Source organism: Girardinichthys multiradiatus, chromosome 9 (assembly GCF_021462225.1).
Source record: "Girardinichthys multiradiatus isolate DD_20200921_A chromosome 9, DD_fGirMul_XY1, whole genome shotgun sequence".
Taxonomy (NCBI): domain Eukaryota; kingdom Metazoa; phylum Chordata; class Actinopteri; order Cyprinodontiformes; family Goodeidae; genus Girardinichthys; species Girardinichthys multiradiatus.
Window position 1 is genome coordinate 48,074,382 of NC_061802.1, and position 21,756 is coordinate 48,096,137.

The 21,756-nt window shown below is 39.3% G+C and overlaps 1 protein-coding gene and 1 long non-coding RNA gene across 6 annotated transcripts in view; one reads left to right on the top strand and one right to left on the bottom strand.

The window, feature by feature from the left end:
* arhgap39 (Rho GTPase activating protein 39) overlaps positions 1–21,756 on the top strand; it is a 120,927-nt gene that overhangs the window by 56,658 nt on the left and 42,513 nt on the right. For all 4 annotated transcript variants that reach the window (XR_007039656.1, XM_047374907.1, XM_047374908.1 and 1 more), the window contains one exon: positions 17,446–18,718. Coding sequence is in view for 3 of the 4 variants with exons in the window: in XM_047374907.1 (XP_047230863.1) it covers positions 17,446–18,718 (1,273 nt within the window). In the remaining variant the exon portion in view is untranslated. The remainder of the gene's footprint in view (positions 1–17,445; positions 18,719–21,756) is intronic.
* LOC124873884 lies at positions 669–21,010 on the bottom strand. 2 transcript variants are annotated; one of them, XR_007039658.1, is made up of 6 exons: positions 20,907–21,010; positions 20,697–20,745; positions 16,797–16,863; positions 13,910–13,987; positions 1,076–1,217; positions 669–975 (listed from the first exon to the last, which is right to left on the bottom strand). It is a non-coding gene; the product is annotated as an uncharacterized LOC124873884 (long non-coding RNA). The 2 variants fall into 2 exon arrangements; XR_007039657.1 differs by lacking the exons at positions 13,910–13,987; positions 16,797–16,863 and having other exon boundaries at positions 20,907–21,004.

Here is a 21,756-nt window from a genome sequence, read left to right on the forward strand (position 1 = left end):
GTGCCCGCAAAAAATGTTCCATAAATCAATTTGACTTCACATTTCCAAGCGGCGCTGGAGAGTGACGGTCAAGGCAACTGTTCTTCACCTGCCCCAGACCGCACCATTACGCATCTTGTACATTAGGGAGTGGTGTGCATTGCTCCCGAGACGAAATAAGAGCACGAAGATTGTGTTCAGAGACAGCGGGAAATCACCATGTCCAACTCTTTACTAGAGCTGCTACGGGAAGCTGCAGCTGCACTGGAACGGCAACAAAATCTAATAGTACGTCTCTGCAGACCGGAAACCGCAGTTTCAGTCCTGCACGTTCAGACATGCAGTTCTAGACCGCTTGGTTTCCCGACTGAAATAATAATTTGCCTTTTTTTTCACACAAATAAATATTAAGAATTTCCCTTTGGGTATCATAAGGCTACTTCTGATTTCAATTTAGCCTGAGGTCTTTTTCAGCAACAGCTATTAAACCTAATGAAAGCACTTATTTTAATAGTTTAGAGATTTACTGCACCCAATACCAAACAGTTTGAATGTTTATTACATTAAAATACAAAATTGTAATAAATGCTTTATGGTTACGCAGAAATGTGTATTATGTAATAATGTATACATAAAAACATTCACATGCATCAGCTAATAGCAAGAAAGTCAAGTCCTGAAAAACGTGAGAAATTCTGCAAACGATTTTAATACTACATGTTTACACATCTATTACATGTAGTCACATCCACAGTTCATAAAAGTCCTGATGAACTTTGTATTATAATAACATCATGACTTCATGAAATTCAAACATGGCTTCAGACGTGTGTCCCTGATGGATTCAGAGGGAGGTGATGGAGACATTGAGCATTCTCAGGTCATCTGCTTCATGGCACCTTGATGGATCGGAACATAATGGTGGACGGCTCCTCTCTGTTCAATGCAGGACAGAGAGATTTTGAAGATCCTTAATTCCAGCAGCCATCAGGCTTCCTTTTTAAAAGCAAAATGTAAAATGCAAATGAAGTTTGTTGGGTGCCTCAAAACTTTGAATAGCTTAAAACTGAACTTTAACAATTCCTGGTCTGCTTACATGTTTATGCCCAGCTGCTGTTCAGACCCAACTGTATAGGATTAAAAAAAGTTGAGATGCAAAACGGATGGTGAAAGTTTGTGCAGCAGGTCCTGCATCTGTTCAATATGGGAAACGTTCCGTTCTAGACAGTTATATGCAACTGAAAAAGAGAGAGCCTAGTTAGTTCAAGTTAATATTTTTCAAAAAAACACATTCTCAAAATATAGGTAACAATATAGGTAACATAGTGATATCAATTTAAATAGTTTAAAACATACATAGTAACATAAATATTGACTGAAATTAAAACCTTTGGCCATCTCTCAATGAACCTCTGGGAAGTTCTTTCAAGACTCTTTGGAAAACCATTTCAGGTGACCACATCATGAAGCTCATGGAGAGAACACCAAGAGAGCAAATCAGTAGAGGTAACTCTGGCTCAGGTTGTAAGAGTTCATCATGTAACCGGTGGGTTTCCCCGTTCGAACCCCGGTACCATCTGTCTCAGTCAGTTTGAAAGATCAATTTCATGTATGAGTCAAAATATGCAGCTATGACTTTAAAATGAAAAAAGCATTTCTGTTAATTCTTTTTAATTTTCAAATTTTGTCATTGTTTGAGACAGCTTTGACCCACGTATAGAAAAACACTCAGAAGTAGGAACGGAATGTAAGGTGTTTTTTATTGTCAGCAAAGTAATCAGGAACGAGAATGGGAAATGCCAAGAAATGACTGGTGAACAAGGAATACTGTAGAATAATGACTAATGAGATCTGAGAAATGGCTTACTAAATTGTTGCTGCTTAAACCACCAGGGTTTAAGCTGCTCAGATGCAACTATGTGCCTTGGCCTGGCCACTGAAGGACAGAAATGTCCTACATATTTTATAACCCAACCATGCTGCAACTACTTGCTCCTGCTTGTCTTTTTTTTTGCCACCTTCACCACAATAGATTAAGAATTAGAACCAAGGGAAACATTTTCATTTGCTGGTCACTGACAGCTAAATGATCTACACTTGTGCTGGGGAGAGTACTTTTTAAGTTTATTTCCGTTCTCCTCAGTTCTTCGCTTCTTGCTCTCTAATACAGAGCTTTTTTAATACTTTTCTATTTACTACCCACAGCCACCTTAACGCGAGATAAACCTGAAGATCAAGCACACCAACAGCACTGCAACTGAGCCAGCACTAACTTCAGAGGGAGTCACTACGTGCTCCAAATCTGATATAACTTTTGCAAATAACTCAACTTCATCGTTTGGAAAGTACACTATATTGCTGAAAGTTTTTGCTTACCTGCCTTGACTTGCATATGAACTCAAGTGACATCCCATTCTTAATCTATAGGGTTTAATATTAAATATTGCTCCACTCTTGGCAGCTATAACAGCTTCAACTCTTCTGGAAAGGCTGTCTACAAGGTTTAGAAGCGTGTTTATGGGAATTTTTTACCATTCTTCCAGAAGCATATTTGTGAGGTCATAGACTGATGTTAGATAAGAAGGCCTGGTTCTCAGTCTCTGCTCTAATTCATCCCAAAGGTGTTTTATCAGGTTGAAGTCAAAACTCTGTGGAGGCCAGTCAAGCTCATCCACACCAAACTCCCCCATCCATGTCTTTTTGGACCTTGCTTTGTGTACTGGTGCACAGTCATGTTGAAAGAGGAAGGGGCCATCTCCAAACTGTTCCCACAAAGTTGGGAGCATGGAATTGCCCAAGATCTCCCTGTATGTTGAAGCATTCAGAGGACCTTTCAATGGAACAAAGGGGCCAATTCCAGCTTCTTGAAAACAACCCAACAGCATAATCCCCCCTCCACCAAACTTTACACTTTGAACAACAAAGTACCGTTCTCCTGGCAACCGCCCAACCCAGAATTGTCCATCTGATTGCCAGATGGAGAAGCACTATTCGTCAGTCCAGAGAACAAGCCTCCACTGTTCTAGGGTCCAGGGGTAGTGTGCTTTACACCACTGCATCCAACACTTTGCATTGCACGTGGTTGGTATGGCTTTCCATGCAGCTTTCTACACACTGTTCTTGAGTTAATCTGAGCCACATGAAGTTTGAAGGTCTGTAGCAGTTGACTCTGCAGAAGGTCAGCGACCTCAGCAAACTATGAGTATCAGCATTCGCTGCTCCAGCTCTGTCAGTTTACATGGTCTACCACTTTGTTTCTGAGTTGCTGTCGTTCCCAATCACTTCCACTTTCTTATAATACCACTGAGTTGAAGAAGTCCACTGATTTTGGGTTTTATTACAGGCGCTGACTAATCTATACTCATTGACGTCTTTATGGAGGGACAGCCAACAGAAGGTTCTTCTGATGCCAGGGTGGCAGGAAAACTTATCAGTGTGGCCCAAATGGATGAGGCAAGCGTGGTATAAGGGTCAGGTTCAGAAGGTTGCGCTTGAAGCACCAAGTCACGGATCTCCCAAGTAAGGAAACCGATGATATGAGAGGAGGGCAAAATGGTGTCAATGGGAGCCTCTTCATCTGGGGAGTAGTGTCTGGAAAGGCATCAGGCTTAGTGTTTTTAGCGTAAGAAATAAACTTTAAACGTGAAAAGAAGATGGACCATCGAGACTGCTACTAGTTAAGTTGTATGGATACTTGCAGAAAGGCAAGGTTTTTATGGTCGGTCCAGATGTAAATAGTGTGTTCTGCCCCCTCAAGCCACTAACACCATTCTTCAAAAGTCAGTTTGACTGCAAGTAACTTATGGTCTCTCACATTGAAGACATCTGGAGAAGAACTGCTTTTACTCCAGTCTCAGAGGCATCCATCATTATAATAAACTGTTATGCTGAGTAAGAATAGAAGCATTAGTAAACTTAGTTTTGAGTTAATTGAAGGCTTCAGGGGTCCAGTAAAAGTTTGTTTGTGGTGAAGTTAAGGGAGTAAGTGGAGCTGCAGTTTGACTGTAGTTTTTGATAAATCTACGGTCGAAATGAGCAAAACCCAGGATATGTAAATGTTTGCGTGTAGATGGAGTAGGCCAGTTCAGAACTGATTTAATTTTTTCTGAGTTTGTCTTCACCTGCTGGGTCTCGAGGATGTAACCAAGGAAAGTGAGTAATGGTATATGAAATGCACAATTCTCTGCTTTAACAAATAACCTAGTTACGAGAAGGCACTGAAGAACCAAAAGGAGATGTGTTTTATGTTCTTTGATTTGGATAAGATTGATATGTCATCGAGGTAAACAAACTCGAATTGATTGAGGAAATCCTGAAGAACATTGTTAACCAGGGACTTGAAAACAGTGGGAGCATTAGTAAGTCCAAAAAACTAAATACATACTAAATATTCAAAGAGGTAAGCGATATTTGTTCTTAAAAGTGATCTGGTTGAGGCCCTGTTAGTCTATACATGTCGGGGTGCGACATTTTGGATTTTGTTTGTGGTTTTGTGTCTAGATGTTTCTATTTTGGGTTTTGTAGTCATGTTTGTTTATTCCTTTTTGCTCCCTGTTGGTTTTGTTCTCTCTACCGCCTCCTAGTGTTTGTTGTTTTCTCTCCCCTAGCATAATCCACGTGATTGGATCACGTGGATCCACGTGATTGGTGGGACTGATGTGAGCATGTTGAATATAACTTGATTCTACTGGTTCTGCAGATGAAAAGGAGGGTTCATTTGTGCTTTTCGGACAAACCAAACTTTATTAATTGCTTGATTAATTGCTAATCCTGGTGGTCATTAACTGCAAACATAGCAGTTTCTCACTGTTTCATTAAAATTTGGATGAAAAATAAATGTGGATAATTTAAAAAAGATATTTATAAAGAAGCTAATGTAGGCATGTAAAAAAGTTTTTAGGGTTTGCAAGTAAAAATGCAAGAAATCTCCAATTTTGTAGAAGGTGCCAAATTACCAAAGGAAAAAGCCTAGGTGTGTCTTAACTAAAACCTGTGACTTTACCTCAGCTGCATTAATCTTTACACAGGAAATGTCAGGACTCAGATGGTCTTAAATAAAATGTTTTATTTACAAGAAACATTATGGTTATGGATGTTAAAAAAAATCTCTAGAATGCAATATTACGCTTCATGCACTTTTTTGTTTGTGACCATTTTCACTACAGAGACAGCTAGCGCTGTATTGGTGTTAAGTCAACCGGAAAGTGCAATAAGATTTAAATTTTTTTAAAAGAAAATGAATTGAATTGTTTATTCACTTGCATTTCCTCTTTTTATTAATCACGATCACTTATAAAATAAGCCTAATAATTACATGAAAAATCTGCATAATGTGTCAGTTTTTTAGTTTGATTACTCGATTAATCTTGGGAATAACTGATAGAATAGTTGATTATTAAAGTATGATTGATGCAGCCCAATTTAAATTTGCTATTTTTTAATGTCCTGGACTTCAGATGATTTTTTCTATTTTATTCTGTGTGAGATGTGTTTTATATTGATAAGATTAGGTGAAGTCTTGAGAACTGTAAGTCAGCATGACACTGTCCGATACAGTGTGTATTGGATGCTGATTTGCTGTTGTTGCAGATGTGATATAACCAGAGAGAGTTTCTGTGGTTGGAAGCCATAGTCAAGTCAGAAGAAGAAGGAGTGTTATGTGAATCCCCAACATCAACAAGAAAGTACCATCTGTGGGTCTAGGCTCACCACCAATTCTAGAGATTGAAAGGAGATAACCCTGTTTGTGTTGATCAGTCTGTCTGCTATAATCCAGCGATTCTGGTGAAAAAACATTTTCTTTCTGATGTGGCGATTTCGCCATTCTCCCTTTGTTGCTTATCGTATCAGCCCGCACAGCTTACGACTGGAAGACCTGCACTTTAAGAGATAACGCAGAAAGAACGTAGTACCAACACTTCAACATCGAGAGAGAGATTATGGGTTGATACCGGAGCATGCTGCTAGCCTGTGACTCCCTGGACAAGAGAGACTGAAGTTTCTACAAGGTGGAACTGTTTACATTACTGTATGCAGCTTGGTTTATGGCCACAGATGGATTTTCTCTTTTTCCCTCTTACCCATTCTTTGGGAGCCTGAGATAAGTAAAAGTAGATCACGTGTTTTTAGTATTTTTTTGTTTGTTTACTCCAATCTGTTATTAATGTTTCTAGTCAGTAAATACATGTAAATACAGGTAGGTTGGATTAATAATAAATTTCTACTTTGATTCAAGCAGTACATTCAAGAGTCAAATCAAGGCAAGTTTATTTATATAGCGTTTTTCAGCAACAAGGCACTCAAAGCGCTGTACACGGGCAAAAACACCACAATGATACAGAAAATCAAACACAGAAAAACAAATCAAGGTCACATGATGCACCTCAACAAGTACAGCGACTGAGATTCATATACAACAAAATAAGAGCCTGTACCCAAAATGTATAATCTCCTATATTAACACATATTGTGAGAGGTTTCATGGCTAAATTGGACCAGCCTGGTAGCCAGTCTTCATTGATTGCACATTGCACCAGTAAGAGCAGAGTGTGAAGGTTCAATTAGCAGGGTAAGAGCACAGTTTTGCTCAAAATATTGAAATGCACACAACATTATGGGTTACATACCAGAGTTCAAAAGAGGACAAATTGTTGGTGCACGTCTTGCTGGCGCATCTGTGACCAAGACAGCAAGTCTTTGTGATGTATCAAGAGCCACTGTATCCAGGGTAATGTCAGCATACCACCAAGAAGGACGAACCACATCCAACAGGATTAACTGTGGACGCAAGAGTAAGTTGTCTGAAAGGGATGTTCGGGTGCTAACCCGGATTATATCCGAAAAATATAAAACCACAACTGTCCAAATCACAGCAGAATTAAATGTGCACCTCAACTCTCCTGTTTCTACCAGAACTGTCCGTCAGGAGCTCCACAGGGTCAATATACACTGCCAGGCTGCTATAGCCAAACCTTTGGTCACTTATGCCAATGCCAAACGTCGCTTTCAATGGTACAAGGAGTGCAAATCTTGGGCTGTGGACAATGTGAAACATGTATTGTTCTCTGATGAGTCCACCTTTACTGTTTTCCCCACATCCGGGAGAGTTATGGTGTGGTGAAGCCCCAAAGAAGCGTACCACCCAGACTGTTGCATGCCCAGAGTGAAGCATGGGGGTGCATCAGTGATGGTTTGGGCTGCCATATCATGCCATTCCCTTGGCCCAATACTTGTGCTAGATGGGGGCGTCACTGCCAAGGACTACCGAACCATTCTTGAGGACCATGTGCATCCAATGGTTCAAACATTGTATCCTGAAGGCGGTGACATGTATCAGGATGACAATGCACCAATACATACAGCAAGACTGGTGAAAGATTGGTTTGATGAACATGAAAGTGAAGTTGAACATCTCCCATGGCCTGCACAGTCACCAGATCTAAATATTATTGAGCCACTTTGGGGTGTTTTGGAGGAGCGAGTCAGGAAACGTTTTCCTCCACCAGTATCACGTGGTGACATGGCCACTATCCTGCAAGAAGAATTGATTAAAATCCCTCTGACCTCTGTGCAAGACTTGTATATGTCATTCCCAAGACGAATTGATGCTGTATTGGCCGCAAAAGGAGGCCCTACACCATACTAATAAATTATTGTGGTCTAAAACCAGGTGTTTCAGTTTCATTGTCCAACCCCTGTATATATTGAATAATAAAAACAAGTAAAATGAAAATAAACAACTTTAAGAGGAAAATAACTAGAAAAGATGTATCATCTCGCACAATTTTCTGGCACTATTGTTCTGCATCTTTCTCAAACATTTTATAATGCATTCAAAGGTAATTTTTGAGAGCACGGAAAGAGGGACAGCATTTTGCATGTTGACATTTATGTACGTAATATTTTGTTGCAATAATCATATCATATCAGAACTATTTCGAAAACCAAAATGTCTCAATTTGTTGCCTGATCCCACAGAATCAAATACTTTGTGGAAATCTAAAACCAAAATAAAACCATCATGCTTAATTACCTTACTATAATCAATGAGGTCCTGAACCAGGTGGATGTTTTAATGGATGGATCTTCCTTTTAAAAACCCAGATTGTGTAGGACTAATTAGTTCGGATAAGCTAGATTTTAATCTCGTTGCCAAAGCTCTTGTGAGGATCTAATAGTCTGTGTTCAAAAGTGTAATAGGTCTAAATTTATTAAAGTTTTTCTTATCCTTCCCTGGTTTTGAGATTAGTTTTATAATGCCCTGTTTCATTGCTTCCATACGTTCCTTTCTGACAACGTATTCTTCTATAGACTGACACAACAAGAGTTTTAAATCCTCCCATAAATGTTTATAAAAATTAGCTGTTAATTCGTCTGGCCCAGGGGAGCGATCAGAGGCCATCTTTACTGTTGCACGGTCAAATTACGTAATTCTAAACATTTCATCACAGGGTTTTTTGAAATCTTCATTAATAACAGGAAGAATTTTTTTACCTTTAACGAAAAAGGATAGAAGTCTTTTGTTCAATGTGTGAAGATTTGTAAAGATGACTGTAGAATTTAAATACTTCTGTAATTCATTTGGGCTCTGAATATTCTCTTCCATCAATCATAAGACTTTAAATTGAATTATGTTTTTGTCTATGTTTTTCTAAGTTGCAAAAGAAGACAGTATTTTTTTCTCCCTCTTCAATCCACCTGGCCTGGACCTTATGTAGGCACCTTTTGCCTTATCCATGTACAACTCATCCAATGTAAATTACAATTTATTTTTAGTTTCTTTATCCTCTACACTCCAATTTAATTTACTGTAAAGTGGCATAAGATCAAGAACCACCATTGTTTCCTCAGCTTTAATTTTTTTCTTTGAATCTTCTCCAAATTTAATTGAATGCTTTCTAATACTATATTTCAAGTATTCCCATTTAAGTATTGGTGATTCAATAGTATTGTCATTTTTTATTTTTAGGATACATTCTTTAATAGATTGACAGAACTCTAAATTTAAAAGCAGTTTTGAATTACATTTCCAATTGTCTTTAGGTTTGCTACTTTTATTTTGTTTTTTTCAGTTTTAAATTGATAATGGAGTGATCGCTCAAAGGACAATTTGCCATCTTTGTTTCATTTACATAATATAGAATTGCACCAGATACCAGCCAATAATCATCACGTGATCTGCTTAGACCATTAGATTTGTGCCAGGTGAATTGTTTGACTCCACTATGTAACATTCTCCAAACATCTGTCAATTTCGTATTATTAACAAATTCTTCAAGAATCTGGTTTCTCTTAACAGCAATGAAGGCCATCGATCTAACTACTCATCTGGAGTCAAATTAAAGTCCCCTCCGACTATATTGTGATCAGTCTGGAACTTAGCATTTAACTGAGTAATTACTGATGTTATCTGATGTAACAGCTTTATATTGTTTGGGTTGTTATCATATCCATAAATGTTTAGCAAAATTATTGGAACATTATCAACTTCCAAAACACAGGCTACCCAATGTCCATCCTTATCTGCTTTTTTAATTAAAATCCTGCCAGGACATCTGTGAAAACAGAAGGCAGCTCCAGCCGATGGCAGCTCCGATCGGTTCGTCCCCTGACTAAAGAGATTTTTATCTCCCCATTGTGACCAGAACTTCAAGTCAAATGCATCAGAAAGAGTTTCTTGTAAAAATGTACAACTGGCTTTGTTGTCCAAATCAAAAAAACAGCTTTTCCTTTAAGTGAGTCTTTAAGTCCCCTTGTGGTAAAATAAATAAAGGAAAGTTTAGTTTTGAACTGAAAATTTGTTGCTTTTCTTCATTCTCCAAGCTGAGTACTGGTTCTGAAGTATGTGATATTGGGTTTGCTTCAGAAATCAAATTTCATCATGGGACCTCTTAGAGAGCTTAGGAAAATGCGACCACCCAGTCCGCCATAAACTGGAAACCCAGGAATGTGACCGTTTTCAAAGCACACTGGGAAATGTAGTTACCCAATAAAAATGAAAACGAAACAAAGTATCATACAATTGGGTGAGCAAATTACGAAGGTAAGAAAGGTTTTAGATTATTGTTTTCAATCGTGGGTGATAATTCTGGACTTATTTTGCTGCTGGTTGAGTAATCCCTGGGCAGAGTGTGACAAAACTTATATTTTCAGAATCTGTCAGGTCTCTGCTGTCTGCAGATATGTTGTTTGAGAGTGTAGAAGCTGGGGCGCGGGGTCTGCTGAGACCAAGATTTGTGGTGACAGCATTCTGTGAAGTATGATTACTTTCTGATTCAGCTATTGTTGTTTCAACTGTGTTTAGTGTTCATATAAGTGGTTTATATCAGCTTTTAGTCAAGAGTGTGATGTTTTAAAGGACACCACACGTCTATGCTTAACTCAGGAAACGTAGAGCTACGAACGTAGAAAAAAAATAAAAATAAAATTCCTCCTCCTGTTCCAGGGGATGGGTAGCAAGATGTTTTAATACCAGTGTACACAGTCTAGAGTGTTATCTCCCTCAGTTTCACGTGATTAAAGTCCCCCGCAACAACGTAGAACACCTCCGTTGTCTGCAGCAGGCTAATGGTGCTAGCCAGGCATTAGACCTGGGCTTGGATGTTTTCTGAATAGCCACGGACGTTTTGATAGAAGAAATTTAGAAGTATTAAAAAGATGCAGACACAAAATATTATTGGACTTCACATTTTTATTTAGTTTTTTTTCACTTGTGTTCCATATAATCACCTCCCACTGCACCTAACCTGACAATGAGTACAAAGGAGAAGACAAAAAATACTTATCTGCGCGCTTGCGGCACCGCGAATGCGCAACTACACACACAGACAGAGACGGACTCCATTCTGGAGAAGTCTAAAATGGCATTTCACTCCAGGGCCGTTGACCTTCCTCGTCCATTACCCGAAAAATACACTTAGCGCCTCGAACAGGGCTCATTTAACGTAGCTAAACGCATTAAAAGTTCTTCAGATTAACACATTGTATCTCATTGCAGCACCTGGTTCTACAGGTCCTTCTCAAAATATTAGCATATTGTGATAAAGTTCATTATTTTCCATAATGTAATGATGAAAATTTAACATTCATATATTTTAGATTCATTGCACACTAACTGAAATATTTCAGGTCTTTTATTGTCTTAATACGGATGATTTTGGCATACAGCTCATGAAAATCCAAAATTCCTATCTCACAAAATTAGCATATCATTAAAAGGGTCTCTAAACGAGCTATGAACAAGTTAACTCTAAACACCTGCAAAAGATTCCTGAGGCCTTTAAAACTCCCAGCCTGGTTCATCACTCAAAACCCCAATCATGGGTAAGACTGCCGACCTGACTGCTGTCCAGAAGGCCACTATTGACACCCTCAAGCAAGAGGGTAAGACACAGAAAGAAATTTCTGAATGAATAGGCTGTTCCCAGAGTGCTGTATCAAGGCACCTCAGTGGGAAGTCTGTTGAAAGGAAAAAGTGTGGCAGAAAACGCTGCACAACGAGAAGAGGTGACCGGACCCTGAGGAAGATTGTGGAGAAGGGCCGATTCCAGACCTTGGGGGACCTGCGGAAGCAGTGGACTGGGTCCGGAGTAGGAACATCCAGAGCCACCGTGCACAGGGGTGTGCAGGAAATGGGCTACATTTCAAGCCACTTTTGAACCAGAAACAGCGGCAGAAGCGCCTGACCTGGGCTACAGAGAAGCAGCACTGGACTGTTGCTCAGTGGTCCAAAGTACTTTGATGAAAGCAAATTCTGCATGTCATTCGGAAATCAAGGTGCCAGAGTCTGGAGGAAGACTGGGGAGAAGGAAATGCCCACAGTCAGTGATGGTCTGGGGTGCCGTGTCAGCTGCTGGTGTTGGTCCACTGTGTTTTATCAAGGGCAGGGTCAATGCAGCTAGCTATCAGGAGATTTTGGAGCACTTCATGCTTCCATCTGCTGAAAAGCTTTATGGAGATGAAGATTTCATTTTTCAGCACGACCTGGCACCTGCTCACAGTACCAAAACCACTGGTAAATGGTTTACTGACCATGGTATCACTGTGCTCAATTGGCCTGCCAACTCTCCTGACCTGAACCCCATAGAGAATCTGTGGGATATTGTGAAGAGAACGTTGAGAGACTCAAGACCCAACTCTCTGGATGAGCTAAAGGCCGCTATCGAAGCATCCTGGGCCTCCATAAGACCTCAGCAGTGCCACAGGCTGATTGCCTCCATGCCACGCCGCATTGAAGCAGTCATTTCTGCCACAGGATTCCCGACCAAGTATTGAGTGCATAACTGTACATGATTATTTGAAGGTTGACGTTTTTTGTATTAAAAACACTTTTCTTTTATTGGTCGGATGAAATATGCTAATTTTGTGAGATAGGAATTTTGGGTTTTCATGAGCTGTATGCCAAAATCATCCGTATTAAGACAATAAAAGACCTGAAATATTTCAGTTAGTGTGCAATGAATCTAAAATATATGAATGTTAAATTTTCATCATGACATTATGGAAAATAATGAACTTTATCACAATATGCTAATATTTTGAGAAGGACCTGTACATGTAGACAGAAAAAAACATTGATTAATAAATCAGGAAAATATCTCCTGGTTCCAGTAAGATGTAGTAAAAAGTGCAAAAGTAAGCCTCCCCATTCTCTTTCATATCTTTTGTGCTGATTCTAAACATACAGCTCTGGCTTTAAATATGCAGTATAATTAAGAAATAAATCATAGCAATTAATCATAGGTGGACCATTAATTAGTTAAATATTTTATTTTTCTGAATTACACATGTAATATTATATAAACTGAACTAATTAAACAAGGATACAGTTTTACTGAAGTTGAGACATACATACCATATGTATACAGTTATTAATAATTGTAATAGTAGTGATATGGTCCAGGATGAGACTCTACGCTATATTTTAAACACCACAACTTAACACCCTTTCCTCTCAAAGTGTTTAATAGTAAGAACTGCACTAATGTCTCACATGCTCAGTGCTGAACAAAAGACTGTGTTTCATTTATTATTTTTGGGGGGCCAAATTTCTTCAGAAGTGGAATGAAGGGCTGAAAAGATGGCGGTAAAAGAGAACAGGTTCATAAAAGAAGGAACAATTTTAATAAAATATTTTGAAAGCTATTGGTATAATCAAAATAAATGTATTTTAGGATTTTACCATTTGACTAAGATTTAAGAAAATCAACTTTATACCAGTTTCCTTTTTTTGAAATGTAAGAAATTAAGACATTGGAGCCTTAGTAGTTGAGCACTTTGAAGAGAGTGTCACGTTTAAGAAGGTAAATTATGTAGATGACAAAAGAAGCACATTTATGTGGCCCAAAGTAAATATCTCTGAGTTTTAGAAAATGTTTTGTCAACAAAAATTCAGATTAGGTTTTTTTCTAAATACCTCAAAGTATGTCATTATTTGTTTCAGCAAAATGTTTTTTTTCATCAGTTCTAAACTCTGTTTCTCCTTGTCCTTCATTCAGCTTCTAACAAAAATAAAAACCAAGTAAAATTATTGTTAACCTTTTTTGTTTGATTCACAATAATTTATATTTAGTCTAAAACCAGTCGAGACAGAGAACTGGAACAATCTATGTTATTTTAACTTTAAATTACTTATACATTTTTATGGAAATTTAAATATTTTGGGTTTGGGCTAAAGCCCCCAATGTTTTGAGACACTAAAAACGCCCTTGGTGCTAGCATTAGCACCCGGTGGGATGTAAACAATGGTAAGGTAAGGTAAGGTACGTTTATTTATATAGCACTTTTCAGCAACGAGACACTCAAGGCGCTACAATGGTGATGAACACCGCAGTAATTTCCCGGGGCAGATAGTATGGCTGGCATTTCACAGTCATAAGTTCTATAGCCTCAGAGCAGTAGCATTTTATCAGACCACAGTTTGTGCACCAACCTTCATTTACGTACACACAGAGTCCTCCTCCCCTTGTTTTCCCCAACCAGTGGTCGTGGTCAGCAGTTTCTGTATGATCTGAAAAATCATACAGAAATCATACAGAAAACATAATCCTGTGCAACTGGTGTTACACAGGATCATATTTAAGGGTGTCCGGTGTATACCCTTACATATGCATTGTGTGCATTCTTTTTGGCTGTTTTCTTGTTTCACAAAAATCCAAACATGAGAAGGAAACACCATGGAAGAGTAAACAATGAGTGCAAGAAAAATGGCTTCTAAATGATGAGTTGAACCAAAGTTATGTGTTTTGATATAAAAAATGCATGAAGGACCTGCAGTTTTGTGCTAAAATGTTGAAATTAAGATGGACATGGACAGAGGAGAAAAACTAAACTTCATAGCAGAGCTCATTGAAGCCTAATCCATTTTTTCCTCTGTCACATTAATGTGTGCATAGTAATATGTGCAACTACACAGACCCTTACAGAGTCCCACTATTGAGGCGTATCCCACAGGATTTGCCTGTGAAAGTATTTAGAATTGCAGGACCGTGAATGCAGCAATCAATTTCACACTTATCTCTTTCCATCCAGTTGATCTCTTCTTCACCATCTCAAGTGACCATCAGGCTATTTACTAAGAGGAAGGTTTGGTGAGGCGCAGCCCTGCTGTATCTAAAGGAATTAAGCTGTTGCTGTTTTTCTTCTCAAATCTTTTCTTTTCTGCTTTTCTAGTGTTGATTGTAATGCATAATTTGTGAAGGTTGTACTAGAATAACATTTTATATTGTTTATGTCCCTTTCTTGCTCTGACCTGGGTCTACATCTGCTGAGGCTTCCCCTATACTGAAGCCTGCTGTCCTATACATGCTCGGCACAGACAGCCCTCTGTGTTCAGCATGAAAGCAAGGATTAGATTGTATAATCTGCAGGTTGAATACAAGCCAGGGTACATCCTTCAAAAAAAACTCTGCTCCCTCTCTTAACAAAGAGACACAAGACAAACATACTGCTATCCAAGCCCAAATTTATGCCTAAGCTAAGCACTACCAGTAAAGTGAACAGGAATGTTTATGGTCTGTGAGAGACATAAATGCCTCCAAACCTGGTATTGACAGGAAATGACCTGCATATTGTGGTGCCAAAGTTCTATAACGTTTCAGTGAGTCTTTTACATTACTGTGGAAGAGTTCTGGCCCACTCTTCCAGCCCCAGCACCTGAATAAGATTGAAGAGTTTGACTTTATTCTAAAACTTTCATTTTAGTTTTGATCAATTCTATGGTTGTCACAAAACAAAATATTGAAACTCTATACAGTACTAAGAAAAATGCTTGATGCGTCTTTTGATCCCTGAGCAAAATTTTTGAAGGCACAGGGTTCTTATTACCAGCAGAAAAAGCTAAAACAATTACTATATGACATTTTAATTATCTAACTTAGGGCAAAAGTAGAATGCAATTCAGCACCCATTCAAATAAAAATATGTAATTAAAGTAAAAACAAATGTTTGAAAAAAAAAAAATCACTTTCATTTTCATAGCAAAAACGTAGACAAGATTTAGTAGAAGCAATAATATCCGTTATGGACGTATGTACATTTGATTTAGTGTGTATTTCTGTATCATATTTTCTATGGTCAGCAGGGTAGAATGCTACAGGTTCTCACAAGTTTCTACTACAAGTGTGAGCTTCAGTTTGGATTTGCTGTTTGTTACTGTTTACTTTTTGGTGGTCACTTTGCCATTATCATGTTGATGGAAATCTTGAGCAAGGTCAGAAAAAGGATCTCCCGGACATTCTCCTTTCAGATTTTCTGCTAGAGAGCACAGTTCATGGTTATGAATTACAGCAAGTGGTCCAAGTCCTGAAGAAGTGTTTCTGGCAGTGGAACTCTCCCATGGATGCTATTTTGCCTAGTCTCTCTTTCTATTTATTGAAAAACAAATTCTGACTTTAACTGAGACAAGTGAAACCTTAAGATGTTCTGGGTTCTTCTGTGACTGTCTTTGAAATGCTCTTGGAGTAATTCCAGAAGGCCATCACCACCTGGGAAGGTTTTTCTCTTCTAGATTTTTGTTATATTTTATATTTGTGTGAACAAAAGAATATTTATTTCAGAATTCAGTGTAGGATATTGTTTACAATTGCCATTTCAGATGTTCAAGCTCTTGTGAACATTACTGACTAGTACTAACACTGCTGACCAATGCTGAGTCCTCAGTCAGATCTTTATTCAGACAAGCTTTCCTATTTATTCTTTCGTTTAATAATTTTCCTGTGGATCTTGAAACTGACTTAATTAAACTATATTTTATGTTTAATTCTTATTGTATTTTTGTAGTTTTAATCGGATTGTGTAAAACAGTTTTTAAATGTAAAATGTGCTATAAATATTTTTACTACTTGAATGACATATTGTATAAATATACAGTTAAAACCTTTGGTTTACTGTATACAAAGTCACCTAACATTTTTTTTCACAGTGTAACATTGATGGCAGATGGCCGCTCACACTGAGCCTGGTTCTGCCGGAGGTTTCTTCCTGTTAAAAGGGAGTTTTCCTCTCCACTGTCTCTACATTTATGCTCAGTATGAGGAACTGCTGCAAAGTCAATGAAAGTGACTGTTCACTGTATGGAAGTAAAATAGTCTCATTAGAATCAGACATTTTTTAGACATTGAATTTATAACACTGGTTTTTTGTCCTGTGCAATTATGTATGTAAATTTTTTTTGTACTTAAAATTTGCCAGCAAAAATTCACCTGCAAGAATTCACCTGAAAAAATTCACCTGCAGAAATTCAGCTGCAGAAATTTGCCTGCAAAAAATCGCCTGCAACAAAAAAGCAAAACTTGAAAGATAATATATGCTATACATACCGAAGAACTTCTCGGGTTTGCCGCCGCCATGTTGCTGCTTCTTCCGGTCACTTCAAAACAAGAGCATCTGCGGACAGGGTTGGGGCACTAGCTGTCATCAGGTCAGTCAAACATTTCATTCAGTTCCATTAGATGAAAAAAAAAAAAAAAATCTCAAATGGGTGTTAATTACCTGCCGTTTTGTAATAATATATTTTTGGCAGAAAAATCTCATCACTGATCTTCTTCAAGCCACTATCCAGTACACTGTTAAGAGACTCGCCTCTGCCCAAGGCAATAGCGTAAGCGTAATCTGATTGGCTAAAAGACGCTTGACTCAATCGAGTGCTGCTTGATTTGGCTTGAGTCACATTTGCAGGTGAATTTCTGCAGGTGAATTTTTTCAGGCGAATTCTTGCAGGTGAATTTTTGCTGGCAAATTTTAAGTACAAAACATAAATTCACATACATAATTGCACAGGATAAAAATTCAGTGTTATAAATTCAATGTCTAAAAAATGTCTGATTCTTATTTTATAGGTCTTTGTTTGCTCAACATAAGATATTACTTTACTTTCTCTCATTATGGAAAATTCTTTATAATTACTGACATTGTGACTTTTGTGAACTTAATTTAAATGTGTAATTGGTTTTTCTCACTTCTATTCAGGACTTCTTCTTTCCGCTGGAATACTGGTACAAAGGAGCGGATGCTCATCAAGGTGACCGACAGAGAGCCCAGCTTTTTGGCTCATCAGGGAAATGGCTACTCACCCAGTGAATCCCCAACTCCTGGAGGGGGCAACGTCTCGCGAAATCGCCATTCATCCGGAGGAAATGCCCCCTCAGAACCTAATGGCTCCCCTGTTCACTGTTCTGACCGTCACCAGTCTCCATATCTGAAGCGGGCTGAGCTAGGCAGTAGTGGAACCCACCGACGTCCCTCTGCTGAGTCCCTGCCTCCATCACCTCGCTACGCCTTTGAGCCCCCGCTGTATGAGGAGCCACCATCTGACTATAAGCAACTACCCATCTATGAAGAGCCTCCTACTGATATGAACCTTTCAGATTCTTCCCTTTATGGTTCAAATAAGTCACCTTCCCGGAAGTCTCCAGCCCCCTTCTACCACTCCCCTAAGCAGAGCCAGTCATCCTATGGACAACTGGTTCTGACAAGGCAGAAATGTTCAGAAAAAACTCAGAGCCTGGAGTACAGTCCTGTAGGAAAGGAATATGTCAAGCAGCTAGTGTATGTGGAACAGTCATCTTCCAGTCCGCGCTTCAAGACTGCTGATCGCCTGCAGCGTTATGGCACTAATGGAGGATTTGGTGGTTCATATGGGGGGTCCTATACTCTGCAGCATAGCCAGTCTTTGATTAGAGATCCCCGCCAACTTTTGGACTATCGTGGGGAGGGGAGAGAGGCAGGTCAAAGGTTTATGTACGAAGACTCAATTTCCTGGACATCTTGTCAGACTCACTCACTGTCCTCCTCTTCTACAGCTGGGCCAGGTGGTTTCTCCCCCAGTGGCAACCGAAAACGTAAGAGCCGCAAGCCATCCCTTCCACAAGAGCTGGGGCACTGCGGGACAGAGGAGTTCCCAGGCACAGGATCAGAGGTAATGCTTGCCCAGGCCAGGCTGGCATGGGAAGCCCAGCAGGTCATGAAACAGAGGAGCAGTTGGGACTCTGGTCAGGGAGGAGGAGTGATCCAATGCAGCGGCTCCAAAGATGGATATGAAAGCGATGGGGCAGTGCCTCTTCCACTGCCAGGACCAGTTGTGAGGGCTTTCAGTGAGGATGAGGCGCTAGCCCAAGGCGATTGCCACAGCTGGAAACGTAGTACCTTTGACCGTTTGAGCTTCCCTCAGGCCCTGCTGGAGAAGAGTCTCTCTGTTCAAACCAACCTGGGTTCCCCTGAGCCTTACCTGCACCCCTCACAGGTACTGCTGCTTTCACAGTTAGGAAGACAGAGAAATGCAAGTGTTCTTTTTGTGTTTGAATCTTATGTTTGCGGTAGTGTAAAAATCTTTGGGACAGGTATACTATTCTGATGGACCTTCTCTTTTTGTTTTTTATTTGGTGGAGCAATGTTGACCTTTATGGTAGAAGTACACATGTACTACATTATAGGTAAACATGGTAATTTAACAAAACTTAAACTGTTTGCTGTACTTCTGTAAGACAGTTTGAGAATTTAGGCAAGTAGGTTATTGTTAGATTTATAACCATTTCTGTTATAAATCTTGAAAGCATAGTGATCTGGTTAATCTGCATGATAGTGGAAGAAAAGAGTTTGGTCTCTTTCACAAATTGGTCCCTGTTGGTGGTAATACAAAACACAAACAAGCAATTATCTCATTTCTCCTTTTGTACACCAAAAAGGGATCAGAATAAGTCATCTGCATTTGCTTTACATCAATAGTCCTGTTGGGATACCATTCACACCCAAGCTGCCTAACCAACGTGATTATTGCAACAGGAAAATCAGACATTGCTATGATGTCTATTTATTATTGAGCATCAATCTTATAAGGTGTTACATCCTGATGGGGCATATCAACACAACTATGGAGAAAAGAGGTTTTATACACTTCTCAAATATTGGTCAGAGCAAAGGGTACCACCCAGGTTCACAGTCGTTTTACACAGGGTCCATCTCCACTTCACTCCGCCCTTCGCCACCATCCTGATTTACATTGGTAGCACTCCACTACGCCCCGCTGCTACACCCAGGGTTGCTCCAAGAATTAAATGTGAGATCACGCGATGAAACCCAGTGATACATTTAGTATTCTTTGGTTGTTTTGTATCCAGACATTTTCACAAGTTTTGTTATTCCTAAGGGGAATTGGTTGGTTCCACAGGAGAGGAGTCTAATAGCTCAAAGATCTGCCTCCCATTCTACTTTTAGAAACTCTAGATACTACCAGTAAACCTGCAGTCTGAGAGCGAAGTAGTCTGTTAGGAGCTGGTGGGTGTCTAGTTTCAGTCTCAGTCGTTGTGTCTTTGGGTAAGACACTTCACCCTCCTTGCCTGCTGATGGTGGTCAGAGGGCTCAGTGGTGCTGATTATATAGCAGTCTCACTTCTTTCAGTCTGCCCATGGAAGCTGTGGCTACAGTGTAGCCTACCACTGTTAGTGTGTGAATGGGTGTATGGCTAATTGTAGTGTAAGACGCATTGGGGTCTCTGGGGACTTGATAAAGTGCTATACAAATGCTTGAATATTAATGTATTTTCAAGGTTTGGAATGTGCTTGATTTCTATATAAAGTTCTTCAAAGTGCCCGATATTCTAACTGCACAGTTTTATGAAGAAAAACAAAGTCGTCAAGTCTCAGAAAGCCTCACAGCTGCTCAGAGCATGTGAGCAGTATAGAGATCACTTGATGAAAAGACCAGCTGCTGGACCGGCGGCTCCCTCTGGCATAGCTATGAAGCAGACCTATTTTAAGCACATAACTGTGTCTTGCTAGTTGTGCACGTCTCCAGTGAGCGGGAGAAAATAGCATGCCAGGCGGTTGCCGTTTTAATGACCACTGGCTTGAAAAACACTAGATAGAAAACATGGTTGAAACGATGACCAAACCCTCAGGTAGTTGCTTGCAACATATGCAAGAAGGACCTGCAGCTTTTCGTGATGGGTGAGTGAGCACTCTCAAGTCACACAAAAGCCCAAAGGATGGGGCTCTAAACCAACTCTCCGAGATCTTACAAACTTTAAGGGTTAATTACACCCTTCGAAGTTTCAACCCTTAAGATCGCACTTTTTTTCAGAGATATCCACAAACATAACCATTAATCTGTACCTTTTCTCTGCCCTTTATTTTTTAACAAAAATAATTAACTTCAGAAACCAACAACACAGTCTTAGTGATTTTGAACAAAACAAACGGGTGTATTAAAGGTTATCTCCTTACCTTTAGTTGTTGCAGCCGCTGACTATGTTGCTTGTGTCTTCCGTGATACCTATGTGGAATATCGCAAAGGTAACTGGGCGGAAACACACATTTGTTGAACTTTACTTTCTTTTTCTTTTTTTATCAATTGTGAATCCACTAATAATGACAGATAAGTTTAACTAGACTTCAGCACTTTTTTCTATTAATTTAAAGAAAAGGTACAGTTACCAGCGCTGGGGCTTCTTACAAGGAGATATGTGTGCAGAAGTCCGAGTCCAAGAATAGAGCCCCGATCTTTAGGCTCCTTCACTTTTATACCGTACAACTAGGCCCTCCCATGCAAGGATTTGGCCATAACCTTCCGGGTATCAGTTAGTCACCAAAGGCTTTATCTGTTTACCAACAAATGTTTCCTGTTTAAGTGTCTGTGTATCTATACTAATGCAAGCAAGCCCTGCAGAGGAATGTGTGTTCCGTTCTCACAGTTTGACTACATCAACTGTTTCAGTTACTTTCCCAGAAAATAACTGAAACAGTAACTGTTGGGATGGCTTAAAACCATTTCATAAAATCAGTGTGAGAAACAAACTACTGGTTAGTTAATATTTAGCTAATGGGTTTATTATGCAAAGGGTAGCTGTGGCTTGGCAATGTTCCGTTATGTGTGCATTACCTTTGTTGTCTTTTGGGCTTCATTTCATATTAATACTATGACTTGCAGAATTTTAATAAGTTGCACAGTATTTTAGAGTATTGATAGGCTCCCTTCACATAGGAAAGGCTCTGTGTGCTCTGGTTATATAGCTAATTGAAGAAAAGGCACACAGAGATACAGACTTCTCCAACATTTGGTGCTGGAAATGTTTGAATATTTTCCTTGAAAATGCCTGAAAAGTGCTTGAATTTTACAGTGGAAACATGTTCAAACCCTGATTTATATGTGAGAAAGGGAATTTTAAATTCTATTTTGGATTTAACAGAGAGCCAATGAAGGGAAGCTAAAATAGAAGAATCAGGATCTATCGTTTTAATATTCATCAGAACTCAGCGATTTGAATCAGCTGAAGGCTTTTAACTG